General features: G+C 46.8%; 1 protein-coding gene across 1 annotated transcript in view; it reads right to left on the reverse strand.

Moving 5' to 3' along the window:
- LOC116961226 (beta-chimaerin-like) overlaps positions 1 to 11504 on the reverse strand; it is a 122138-nt gene extending 110634 nt beyond the window's left edge. The window contains exon 1 of the mRNA XM_032991365.2: positions 11112 to 11504. Within this exon, the coding sequence (XP_032847256.2) occupies positions 11112 to 11160 (49 nt within the window). The 5' untranslated portion in view covers positions 11161 to 11504. The remainder of the gene's footprint in view (positions 1 to 11111) is intronic.
- Positions 11505 to 13319: the final 1815 nt, after the last annotated feature.

Below are 13319 nucleotides of genomic sequence, written 5' to 3' on the forward strand. Positions count from 1 at the left end.
ATAATTTTTTGCTTCTTCTTTCTTGGAGCTTATTGCATTAACTAATCCATCACTTCTGAAAGGAAATAAAACAACTGTTTAGCAGTGCGCAATAGCACTACCCAGCAATGCTACCTACCCAACAGCATGCCCAGAAAACCTCTTCATTTTATGTTCACGACACTTTTTCAAATCGCAGGAGAAATCACTCAAACTGCAATATGGAAAGCCACCACAGTGGTCACTCCAGGCGCTGTGTCGATGGAAATGAAGCTCTCGGATAGCTCCATAAAAACCCGAAACCTTCTGTCCTAGAAATCACACTGTATCATGTGTGTACCTAAAATGCTACTGCAGCATAGGATGCTTCTTCACTTTGACAGCCAACTGTTGGTTCAGTTAGAGGAAAAAAGGTTATTGCCTAATTTTTCATGGTCAGTGACTGATGCTTTCAGGTATGCCTTAGAGCTCCCCTGCTTGCGCACTCACTCAGAAATGCCAGATAAGGCCTGAACCCAACATTCAACATTTTGTATCAGACCTAAGGCTTTTCTCTCCCACCTGCTTAGACGTACTCATCTACTACCAAAATGACCAGAGGTTCTACATTAAAAACCTATAAAATTCTCCCTCTGTTAAATAACATGGTCTGATACAACAACCTGCTTTGTAAAGAGGGTTCAGAATCCGGTATTCTCCCTATACAACCTAAATAAAAACATCTCTTTTCTTGTCTACATAATTTTGTAAATTCTCACCAATCTGACATCTACTTACTTCCATCCTCCAGTTCATCCATTTTATTTCTCAATGGTTTACCAATTTACTGCTGGTTTTAGTGTCATAATGGAAGAGGAGTAAAAAGCACGCCTGTCAATCACTATTTCCACAGCTTTAATTTGTCTCCGAGCCTCAAGCGCTCACTCGGGGAGCACTGAAGTTCCATCCACGACAGCCAGATCTATTTAAGTCATTATTTACTGTTTTTTCTCTAAACTTAAACAAAATTTCAAACATACACCAATATATTAGACACAAATGAGCATGAGGAAGTTTAGGACTGAATTTTGTCTTTCCATTTTTGTTAAGACATCAAAGGATTCAATTTTTTTTTCAGTAAATAAGTTCGTCAACACAAAACAATCTAACTACATGCTTCAGATTGCAAAATAAAGCAAATACAGAGCGATCACAGCATGATGCTAAAAGCTGTCCATCATCTTGGTTTGCCTGGCAGGAGATCGGGAGTATGATCTCTCAAGAAGCACGTATTTACACAGATTATGTATAATTTAAGTCTTGTACATAAACCTTGAAAATTTATCACCAATTAATTGACACATTATATATATATATATATATATATATATATGTATATGACGTAAATGCACTGAATATTAAATATGTTATGTACCAGTATTTGAAGGAGGGGGAATTTACTATGTAGCCTATAATAATTTTCCCCATCATAACAGTACATGCTGCTTTAATGGAAACTGCATAAAAATACTCAGATAAGCAACTACCTAGTCCTGCAAGCTGCTGATTTACTACCTTAATGCAGTGGGAACAGAAGGTACCGAGCAGCTTGCAGGGTCAGGACTTAATACTCTGTGCTTGTAACGGGTTTTTCATTTAAAAAACAAAATCTTTTACAAATAATTAATTCATCTTTATGACATTTCTGTGCACTACAGAATTTTGATTGCAACATTCAGGGATTTTGTAAAGACCTAAATCTTGGAACTTTGAGGAACCTTATATGAAAAATTCTGCTCTAACTCTTAAATGCTCATTAATTACTAGCCTTAATATTGGAATCAAAAAGAGTGAAACGTGATCCAGCTATAGCTGGAACATAAATCCAGCGGGGTCGTATGTTCATAAAGCAAAGGAGAAGAAGGAAAAAAGCTTTTCAATCAAAGGAAGAAAGAGGGTTTGAGACAAATCTACATACTGTTCTATACAGCATTCTATTAATAAGATTTTCCTATCAGGTCTCCTTGCATCATAGGTGTGGGCTTTGTGTTTGTTTGGGTTTTTTACTTTTTATTTTTAAACCTGCACCACCGAATGTCGACATCGCATATTTTGAAACCCACCTCAAATTTATCCTTTCTTTTAGGAGCTCTTGGCTGTAGAAAGCAGGACCTAGAAGTCATGGCATGCTGACTCAGCGGTAACTCTACCAGCTATATACATAGGAACAGCAACAATGGATCAGATCGGTAGATTATCTCCCACAGTGACTATCATTGGATACCTAAAGAAGTGTAAAAGGATACAGCAGGCATATAGCGTATATATTTCACTAGTTTCCCAACCTCCACACAGCTGAGGGACTTTAGACAGAGGTGATATTGTTGCGTTTAACAGCAGTGGATGGATCTTCCTCCTGTAAAGTTATCTAAACATGCTAACAGCCCACATCAGCCACTAGCATCCCTAATTTTCTATGCCAAAGAGGTCCACATTTTATATATGTCTCTGTGCTAGGAAGTAGCTAACCCCACACTCCTTACCAGGATAGGATTTGGTTCCCTAATAAGCTACACATGCTCACGCACAATAAAACTGCCTCAAAATGGGAGATACAAGGGCTGGCACTGTCTGTGGGGCTGCAACACTGTATAATATGCATAAATACTACAGTGCTACATGCACACAAAGGTAGGGGCCAGCCACACATGAACAACATACAAACTGCCTTTAACAGCAACCACATAGATGCCTTGGAAAAGATGTCATCTAACCTAAAAGAGGATCTGTCTGGGTCTCTCGTGATCCCCTCATCCTCCCGCCTTTCCTTTAGGGCATTCCGATCTAGTTTATCGGGGACGTAAGGGAGAATCAGGGCGGCTTCACGCAGCAGAAGGATATTACAACAGACACGCCATGTCTTTTGATGGTAAACTTAGTGCTGAAAGAGCTGTCAGATGTGTGCTTCCGAGCAGAGCAGAGGGCCTCTGGCACACTGCACGTTGCTGGAGCAGAACCACCACCTTCTCCCGGGATCTCCTGCCTGCCCTTGCACTGGCTGTGCCCAGTGTGCCTGTACGTGATGCGTGCTTGCCATTTTTCTTCCTTGCCATAACACGAAGCCAAACATTTAACCAATTGATCTGTCGAGATAAGACAAATTTTTAGCAATTCAACATCTGCTCAGCAAGCTGAATCTCATTTACAAACTGAGGTCTCCCTCTCTTCTAACATTAAATTTTCTTCTTCGATGACATAAAAAGCGGAACACCACAAGCGCACTTTGTAACGTTTTTTTTTTTTAAAAAGCTACAAGCAGTGTTTAAACAGCCAACCAGAAGGTGAGAAGGAAGGAGAGGAACAGCTACATGTCAAGCTTGTAAGAAGAAACTGAGAAATGTGCCTTGACACACAGGTCACAGCAGGTGACACGTGATTTACTGATGATGAGAAAGGGCCCACCTAGTACGTTCTACACTGTCAGTAATAATACCATACTGGAGACACCTTGTCTCGGGGGAATCGGACTGCCTGATAAAGATATCCTCAGAACAGATGTCTTATTTACTGAACTAATTCTTTTGTGATGACCTTGGTCAATACCAGAAGCAAGGCACGCAACACTTGTGCATTCTTCTGAATTTTAAAAACCTTTTAAGGTCTCCTTACCTTACCAAACACATCAGCCTGTGCTGTCAAGTTCCAACCTATTCGTCAGCAACTTTAAAGCGCATTAATGTTGCAAGCGGACTATTGCAACATCAGTTTCCTTCTACCAGGATACACTCACCCTCCAGCCCTGGGATTTGGATTATTGCTGAGTAAAACAAGGTGATGAAACTATTATTTCTGAATTGTGCATGATTCATAGCTGGTAATAACCACCTCCAAATGTAAAATTCAAATTTACATTCTCATAATCAAAGGTCAGAAAAAAACCAGCAAGAATGGGTCATTATTCATAGCAGTTAAAACTATACATTTACAGTAGCTACTGTATATAATTCTTAGACAAACTGTGACTACACCTGTAAAGAGTGTGATATATACAGAGTTACAGATTTATAGCTTCTGGTATAAATCCTGCTATATTTCCTTGCAACAAACGCTTTTTTTTATGCAATATTAATGCACCATTCCTTAACACACAGTTCTCCAAATATTTAATCTCCTAAATACCTCCTCCTTCTGCAGGAAAGAAGAACTGGCCACAACAGACTGGCTCCCCAGCATGGGAACACCTTCTGCCAGCACTCAGTGTTGCAAGCCAGGCAAATCCAGCCACTGTTGCCCTTTAGCCAAAAGGTATGTATATCAACAAAGCAACTTAAACCCCCCCCCACACATTTCTTTGTCTAAAATACCAGGTTTAAGACTTACCTATGCACTGTAACATACAAATTATTATTGTCTGAAACATGTAAAACATTATGGACACAGACATACAAGAGGACTGTGTATAATACTCACTAATGTAAAATATTCCTGCCTACAATCGCTCAGCGTTTGGCATATCTAAGCTTCCTTAGAACCATCAAACAGAAGGCAAGAACTCATCAATTCAACTAGTATCCAAAAAGGTCATCATCATGACAGCATGAAAGACTGTCCGTTTGATCCTCCACATATGTCTCTGAGACAAGCAGATCTGTAAGAAGAATAAGACTTTTGCTTTACAGAGTACCAATATAAGCTAAATTGTGAAGCAGACATGCATTGTACCAGTTTCCAGGCTGTTTTATTCTCGGGTAATCACAGCCTACACATTCAATAACTAACTGTTGAACCAATCACTACATCAGAATGGGGTACTTTGGCATTTTTCCCTTTTGAATTTTTATTATTTTTAATAAGAATGGTGAGTTCTTTATAATCATCAAATACAAAAGGCTTCAGCTTTAATTTAGAGCAAGAACACCCTGGCCTGCAGAAGCTTGGCATGAGGAACAGAAATAAAAAGAACTCTCATTGCCCTTTTAAAAATCAAAAGTAGCACCTTATCAGCATAATGACAGCGTTATTTAAATAGCTTTCATGTGCCATTTTCACAACACTATTTCTATTAAATCATTGAGAATAAACATCTATTTTCATTTACTAATCTTTTTCCCAATTAGAATCTCTCTGAATCTGTGTACAATAGTAATTTCATTTCTTCTCACTTGCTTGCATCTTAATTAAAATCAGCCTATGTTGACTTTCATTTTTACAATATATCTGCCTATTTCACATCATAGCACCTTCATGACCCCCAGAGAGTCAAGAGCCTTTAATATTTTATTTTGACCTTGTTAAGTTACTGGAACCATCAAAGATTTTTTTTCTTCCCTCAGTAAGTGTTTTTTTATCCTTCTCGAAACACAGAGCGTGTGTGAAAACACATAGTTGAGAGCTATGCTGCCTCTAAACAACATATGTCTGCTCATTTATTTAAAAATACAATTTGTTGCCTTTCAATTTATTACAAGAATTCATTTATGAACTATAAAACTCATTATTAATTAAGTGAGGATCACCGCTTAAATGATATTTAAAGGCCTTTTCCCCTGAGCTTCAGGACAGAAAAACAGGCTTTGATTTTCAATTAAAAAAAAAAATAAATCCATAATTGGTGATTTTATAAGAATTTATAGATGTCTTCTTCTACATAGGTATCTGCGTTTACAAAAGCAGGGGGGTTGTGTGGAGAAGTGGTATCTTTTATTACAGCAACAGACACAACTGAAGAGTAAAACTACCCCAAGAAGACACACAAGCCCTTCGCCAGGCCTACAGCAGAACACTTGCCTATATGTTTCAACTCCACCACCTGGTCTAATAATAGATATTACTTGAAATGCACACAGCACATGTGGAAGCATCAATGCAGGTGGGAAGCAGAAAGGTGCAGAGCTATCCCTTCAGCCTAACACCTGCAAATTTACCTTTGGAACTCGTAGAAAACACAAAATACCGGGTACACCGGCACATACATTTACACTTTTGCCTTGCGTCTCCATCCAAATTCTCCCATGTTACCACTCTCACAGCACAGACTCAGGCTCAGGCAAAGGTTTTGGAAGTCTGAGTCCTGCCAGAGGAGAAAGCCTGATTAGAGACTACCGTTTAGCAGACTTGTATTTGCATTTACCTGCAGCGTGGGCCCGTGCCTGTTAGATAGCCCAAGCTACCCACCCGTTACAGGGAGGCTAACCGGCAGAAGACTTTCCAAGCAGAGCTCAAAGCCTTAAAGGCAGCTGGGATTTAGAACCACTTCATACCAGCTTTGGATGGCACAACTGCGCAGAGGCTGAGGCAGCCGATGCCCAGGAATCCCACTGCCTGGAGCCCAGCTGGGAAGCACACTGGAGTATTTGCTCCTTAGACAAGCAGAGCAGACACAGCCACAAAGGCCTCTTCACTCAGGATTGTTATTTACATTCCAACAAGCAGAGCCCCAAGTTCGTCGGTCGTGTACAATCAGTGTTTGGCTACTGGGTGGAGGAAACTGGAGGCAGCTGGTGACAAAGTGGGAGAGGTAAACTGTTTGCTAGTAAAAAGCTGGGAAGTTTCAACAACAATAAAAAGTTTTTAAAAAGAAAGATCAGAAGGAGTGAGAATAAGGGTCAATACTAAGATGAGGACTGGCAAGGGAGTATGTCTATTTTAAGGAGAAAGCAGCATGATGGAAAGCATAAAAACATGCACAGTCCTCTTCAGAGGATAGGAGAGAAAGAAAAGATGCTGCCTGTGATTGAATCAGCGCTTCATCTAGGGAGCAGAACAAAATTTAGGGGCTTGCAAGGAATACAGCTAATAGATCACCTGGGCATGTGCTATGGAAGAGATTACAGGAAAGTAAAGTGGATTTCCCAGTGGAAGTAATTATAATTTCAGCACTTCATATGCTATGCAGTTTTACCCAAGGTCCAAAGAATACTTAATTTCATTGCTTATCACGGCCACCTTCTTTCCTCAGCACAGAATACCTCTTTCTCTCCCAGCCACCTTCAGACACAACTGTTGGTCATCAGGGCATCTTAAGTTCTGTCACCAAAAGCAGAGCGCTACATATGAGGAAATACAATAAATATACCCCTGGCTCTCCTTGTAGATTTTGCTACCAGTGACTGCTGGCTTACTGAAAAAAAAATCCTTCCTAGGCTCCTGTCAGATGGGGCCTGTGACAAGTTCCTAGTATTACTGAACCTATAATTGGCAGCCTCGCAACGGCTGTTGAGACAGGTACACAGACCACAGACACGAGCTCTGAAGGAAGGACAGGTTCTCTAGGTGTGAAAGCAGAGGAGCAACAGACTCCTAAGTACGAATACTCGCTTTACTGTCAGTTTATAGCTGAAGTCATCTCTCTCCACACACGTTAGCTCCCCACCCTTACAACAGCTACAGCTAACCACCCTGCCACATCACTGTGCAGGCAGTGCTTATAAATGACCGCTCCAGGACAGAACAAAATTCTGGTCTTCAATGTAGACACAAGTTCAAGCGAAGACTATACATCCCACTTGCACATTTACAGAGACCTAAGTGGGCAAGCAGAATATCTACACCATAAAATTCTTGGGCAGCTTCCTTACATTACATATATTTGAACTGTTTAACGTTTTTTTTTTCTCATTGACATGAATTGGTAGGAATTGAAACAGAAATGCTTTATCACAAATAGTCACTTGCAGTAACATATTCTCAGACCTCAGCAGTCAGGATTCACAAGCAGACTCCTTCCCCCCCCGGGCCTAATGGGACTACTTTGTTCCTGCAACACATCCGTGCTCACCTGTAAAGAAGAGTAGAGATGGACACACTGTCTGAGGAAGGAGAACCGTCTTTATTTTAAGAAAGGTGGGTAAGAGAGAGAAGAAATCATCACTTTTTTAAAAAGTGAATGAAAATTCCCATCTGCCACTCAGACCCTAATTGCCACTACTATCACTCAGCCAATAAACCTTTTTAGTCCTTGTAAGGCAGATTCCAGCTAACCCTTGCTTTTCCATGCAGGCAATAGAGGCTAACCAAAGTCTTGATGTGAACAGAAGGAACCTGGAGATGCTCTGCACCACACTGTGCTCAGATGGGCCAGAATCTGGCTATCAACCAGTTCAACTCGTATTCATGCATATGCAGGTCAGCTGTTACCGGCAGAAGTTCTTAAAGCAAACAAATCACTTAAAATTTCCCAAGTATCATGTCCTAGTGCCCAAACCGAACCACGTATTTAGATGTTATAGATGCTAATTTAAGGACAGAAGCAAGGCAGACCTTCTGTTGTTACTTCAAAACAACAGTAAACCCTAGCAGTGGTCTCAAACTTGAATTATGTATATGGTCTCAAGATGAACAGCTTTATTTCTTCTCAGAATGTTTGCATATGAGCATTTTTTAAAAAAAACTAAAAATAAAAGACATGTTTTGCTGAAGCTAAAAATGCATTTGCAAAGATGTAATTGTTTCTGGATTATTTCCAGATTCGAAAGGCTTATATGAGCAATGCTTCAATTTGGCTTCAGAAGTTCCCTATAAGATGGACAAATGCTAAACTGCTCTTAAAGATGGCAAAGAGATCCAGCAACACGTCACACACAGCTTGATCAAGGCCAAGCATCAAGTCAACGGTAGAGCTGAGTCCTGCAGCATGGTCTTCTGTTATCAACCACAAAGCTCATTTCCTTTTTCCATTAGTAAAATGTGGGCTGATACTGTAACCTTCCCTCTTCTGTAGAACAGGAATAATTACACTAGTTTGAAGTCTTCATACTGGTAAGTTAAACATACATACAAATTCTACCAAATTAAATTTAAAACCAAGACTGTTTGGTTAGATTATGTAAACAATATGCTCTAAGACTTGCTGAGTTCTGAGAACTGAAACCACAGACAGCCAAAATACAGCTGCACACAGGCAGATACGGCATGTCTGCTAATATTGGAAACTTTATCATGCTGCAGCAAGTTTAACCTCTGATTAGTATGTGCATAGAAGAAATACAGACTGAATGCACTGGAACAAAAACAAAAAACCACTCCAAGGTTGTAAGTTATGAAAGCCAAGGGCACTCAGTTATTTTATGAAGCACTTGAAAATATTTATTAGTTGTACTCCTGTGGCATCTAAGAGCCCCAAGCATTGGCCAACGCTCATCTGTGCTCATCCTTGCAAAAATACAAAACAAAAGATAAACCATAGACTGCTGTAGGCTGTAGCTAAGGGCTTCATACAAAGCAGGGTACTGTCAAGTGCCAAACCCCCTGACTTTTAAGCATTTACATCTAAAGCCCAGAGCTCAGTTCCTCGGCTAGATGTCAAGTTTGTTTGATTCACCTGCTGAGCTGGAGGCCGCCTGGAGTTCACTGGTATCAACCACTCGGACCAAGGCTGTGCCTGAACTCCCTCTCCGCCCTGTAGTTCGGGCATTTGAACCAAGACTGCAAGGGAGCCACATCTGTCAATTTGGGTGACAGATCCCGGAGCCCAGATTCACTAAAGCCAGAGAGGATTCAGAGGTCTGCACTCAGCATCCTCTCTCAGAAGCCAGAACAGTATGCAAGAAAGACCTTGAGATCCGTGGAGCAAGGAAGCTCCGCACGCGGCGACGCGCCTCTCCAGCTTAATGCTTAGAACATGCAGGAAGGGAGTCTTGGGTTCCAGTCTGGCCTTTAAGGGTTGTTTCTGCTTTCAACATGTAACTCAGATGCAAAAATATACAAATGATCCATAAAACAAAAAATCACATTGCCCAAACGAGTATCTTAACTAACAAGTTATTGAGTTGGGTTGACTCCTGCTTGTTTTCATTCTGGTCTTGAGACTCTTGCGTTTCAAACGTAAACAGAAGGCTGAATTTCTCGTGCCCATTTCTTTCAAGTGCCTACTAGTTCAGGCAATCAGGGCTCACCGTGTTCGTGGCTTTCACTAAAAGAGTTGGAATAAATATTTATTTTTAGGACCCAGTCCTTTCTTTGGATCTGGTTGCAAGTGTCACACGCTGGAACGGTGACATAGTGAAATTTGTGTAAGTCACATACACCATCTTAAAAAAAACACATAGCTGCTCATTGTCTTTAAAATTTATTTACATTTTTCTACAGTTGTATTGATAGTCAAAGGAGCTTGTCTGCTTTTCGCAGCGCATATTGCTATGTTTAAGAAGCGCTCTTACAAATTCTCAATCTGACACCTCAAATAAAACACTTGAGTCACAAGCCCCCCGACCCCCAAAGTTGTTCATCCTTCTATTTACTCCTCCAGCCCACTAAAATGCCAGCGTATTACTCTCTGCCAATTCCTCATAACTTAAATATTAAAATAACTGCTCATGAGCTAAGGAGCAGGTGGTGGTACTGCCATGTCACCGCTTTCAATTTCAGGCTGCCTCGCTCAGAAACGCACCTTAACTTTTCTGCCTTCCCGCAGCTCTGCAGCGGAGCCAGCCCTGCCCGGCAGAGGGGCCGCCAGCCGCCCCGCCCCGCCTCCCACGCCAGCACCCCCAAAACCCACAGCACACACAACCTCCTCACCCCCCGCGCGCCGCCGAAACCCTGGCGCGGTTTTTCACCGGAGGCTTTTTTTTTTTTTTTTTTTTTTCTTTTTTTTTTCTTTTTTGTTAATCCGGCTGGGGAACGCAATCGTCCCCGGTGCTGCAGAAGTACTCAAAACGCCCCGTGTGCCGCGGCACGCACCGAAGGGCACGCCCGGCACCCTGCGGCCGCCTGCCCGCCCGGCGCAAAACCCGCGCAGCACGCCCGCGCCGAGCTGCGATGCGCGGAGCCGGTCCTGCCCCGCGGGGGCCGCGGCAGGGGACGCCCGTCAGCAGGGCGAGGTGGTCCCCGGACACCCGCGGCCGCCCAACCCCCGAGGCGGGAGCTCCCGGTAACGTGGAGCGGCCGCGGAGGGGAGCCGGGGGGGCCGCGGGGCTCCCCTCGCCCCCCGCCCCACACAAAGGCACGGCGGGGCGGCGAGCCGGGTCCCCCCGAGCCTCCCCCGTCCCGGCTTCCCCCGGGCAGGGGCATCACCGCCCCCCCCCCCCCCGGGGAGAGCCCGAGAGGGGCGCGGGGGCTGCCGGCGGGGCCGGGACGGCGAAGCGCTCTGCAGACAGGTAGCTCCCTGCTAAAAATGGAAGGTGGGGAGGAATGCGGCGCTCGCCGGAGAAACTTACCGGAGGAAACCGACGAGCCGGACAAACTGGAGTTACTGGATGCGGCCATGGTCCCTCCTGCGAGCCCCTTAGCTGCGAGCCCCGCGTCGGCCCCCGCTGCTGTCCGGCCGCCGCTGCCGCCAGCCCATCGCAAAGTGCCGGGGCCGCCGCCGCCGCCGCCGCCGCCGCAGCCCGCGCTCGGCCCCCGCGCCGCCGGGGAGCGGGAGGCGGCGGCGCCCGCTGAGGCGCTGCCGGCCGCTCTCCGGGGCTGGGCGAAGACGCTCGGCAGGTCAGGGGGGAAAGGCCCCGCGGCGCTTCCAGTGCCTCTCTCCGCCTGAGAAGCAGGGCTTACCTTGTGGCGGGGACGGGAGAGCCGCCCTGCCAGCGCCTTCCCTCGCCTCCTCCCTTCCCTTCCCGTCCCTTCCCTTCCCCGCCTCCTCGCGGGCAGCGCTGACAGCCCCGCCGGGGACACCCGCCGCCGCCGCTCCCCTCACGCACACAAAGGAAGCGGCGGCGCTGCCGGCCGGGCTGCCGGCCCCCGGCTGAGCGGGCAGGGTGGGTCCCGGGCAGCCGAGCCCCGGGCGGCGAGGCGGCCCCGCCGAGCGGCGCCCAAGCCCCTTCCCGGCCGCCGCCGCCGCCGCCGCCTGGCACGGGGCTGGCGGCCAGCGCCGCTCCCGCCATGTGCCGCCGCCCGGCCCGGCCCGGCCCGGCAGCGCCTGTTGAGCGCCCCGGCCCGGCGCCCCCCTCGGCGGGGCCGCAGCGTGGGCTCCCCCCGACACCCCCCCACACACACACACACCCGCCCCGGGCCGCCGGAGCCCCCCGCGACCCCCCGCTCCAGCCGGAGCTGCGCACCTAGCGCAGGGCTACCGCTCCCTCCCGCCCTTTGTCCTCCGCGGGTTGCCCTCCGTTCCCGCAGCTCTCCTCCTCCCGCCTGACACGCTCCCACCCTCACTTCCCGACCCCCCCCCCCCCCCTTTTTGTTTTTTTTTTCCCCTCTCTCCTGGCATCCCTTTTCTTAAAAAAAAAAAAAAAAAAACGTGCCAGCACCGACACCGGGAGCTCCCTGCCAGGTGCGCGGTAGGGGCCGCGGGCCCTCTGGGGCCCCGGCCCGGCCACATTTGGGGGCTGCCCCCCCCCACCCCGGTGCCCGGGGGCTCCGGGGGGGACACGGGGGTGACCCCGCCGGGCCGGCTGCCAGCTGCGCAAAGGGGGCACAGCGGGTCTGTGACCCACCGGCCTGGGCCGCTGCCCTGCGTCTTCACGGGCAAATGGGAAGAAGAGCCAAGAAAGCACCACTTGGAGGCTTCCTCCCGTTGGCTGCCCTTCGTGCTTCCCTCGCAGCGCTTCACCGGCAGCCACAGCTTCCAGCTCATTTTTATAAAGCAAGGGGAAGGCTGCTGGAAGGTGGGCAGCTGCCCTGCGGCCCTCAAAAGCCCGGCGGCATGGCAAAGCCTTGCGGGCGCGGGATCTGTGAGAAGCCTACAGCCCCTCTGCCTTGACGGTGATTTACCAAAGCTTCCCACCTTTCGTTAGGGGGAGAGCCTGCAACGCGGAGTTGCTTCGGGAACCGAGCGGGGAAGCTCGTCAAAGTTTCTTTGCCAAACGGAGCCTCACCCACCCCGCCACGCAGCCTCCCGAAGGAGGGTGCAACCCGCCGGCCCTCCCCGCAACCCCCCGCACAGCCGCTCCCCCCTTCTCCCTGACCCAAAATACAACTCGGACTCCCCAGGCCCCTACAGTCGGTTCTCATTATTATTATTTTTTTTTTTTTTTTTCCTCGGGAAAACAAGGTACCGCCGCCCCCTCTAGCGGCAGAGACCCGGGGCGCAGCCGGCCCCGCCGGCGGGCTCAGGGACGAGCCCGGGGCCAGCTCGCTTTTCCAGGTTTTCTTCTGTAATGACTGACGGCTTCCTTCGTATGAGGGGGAACGAAGTTTTAAACCGAGCTTTAGCACTGAATCTTTTTGATCTGCAAATTGCCATGTGACAGGCATAAAAACAGGGCGCGCGCGCGCGCGCGTGTGTGTGTGTGTCACCGCTTTTGGCCTTCCACCAAATATTTCGTGTCACACATTTTAAAGACTGAATGATCAGGACGAAATGAGAAAAGCAGAAAGTTCTTTTATCATCTGGGTTAAGTCATAAAAGCAGGCTGATACCTGGGATGTAGGAAAATACTGTAGTAATATAGTAAACATCAAGACTGTAAGAGTAAATTTTCCACTTG

This window comes from Tyto alba, unplaced genomic scaffold (assembly GCF_018691265.1).
Source record: "Tyto alba isolate M040663 unplaced genomic scaffold, T.alba_DEE_v4.0 Super-Scaffold_38, whole genome shotgun sequence".
Classification (NCBI taxonomy): Eukaryota; Metazoa; Chordata; class Aves; order Strigiformes; family Tytonidae; genus Tyto; species Tyto alba.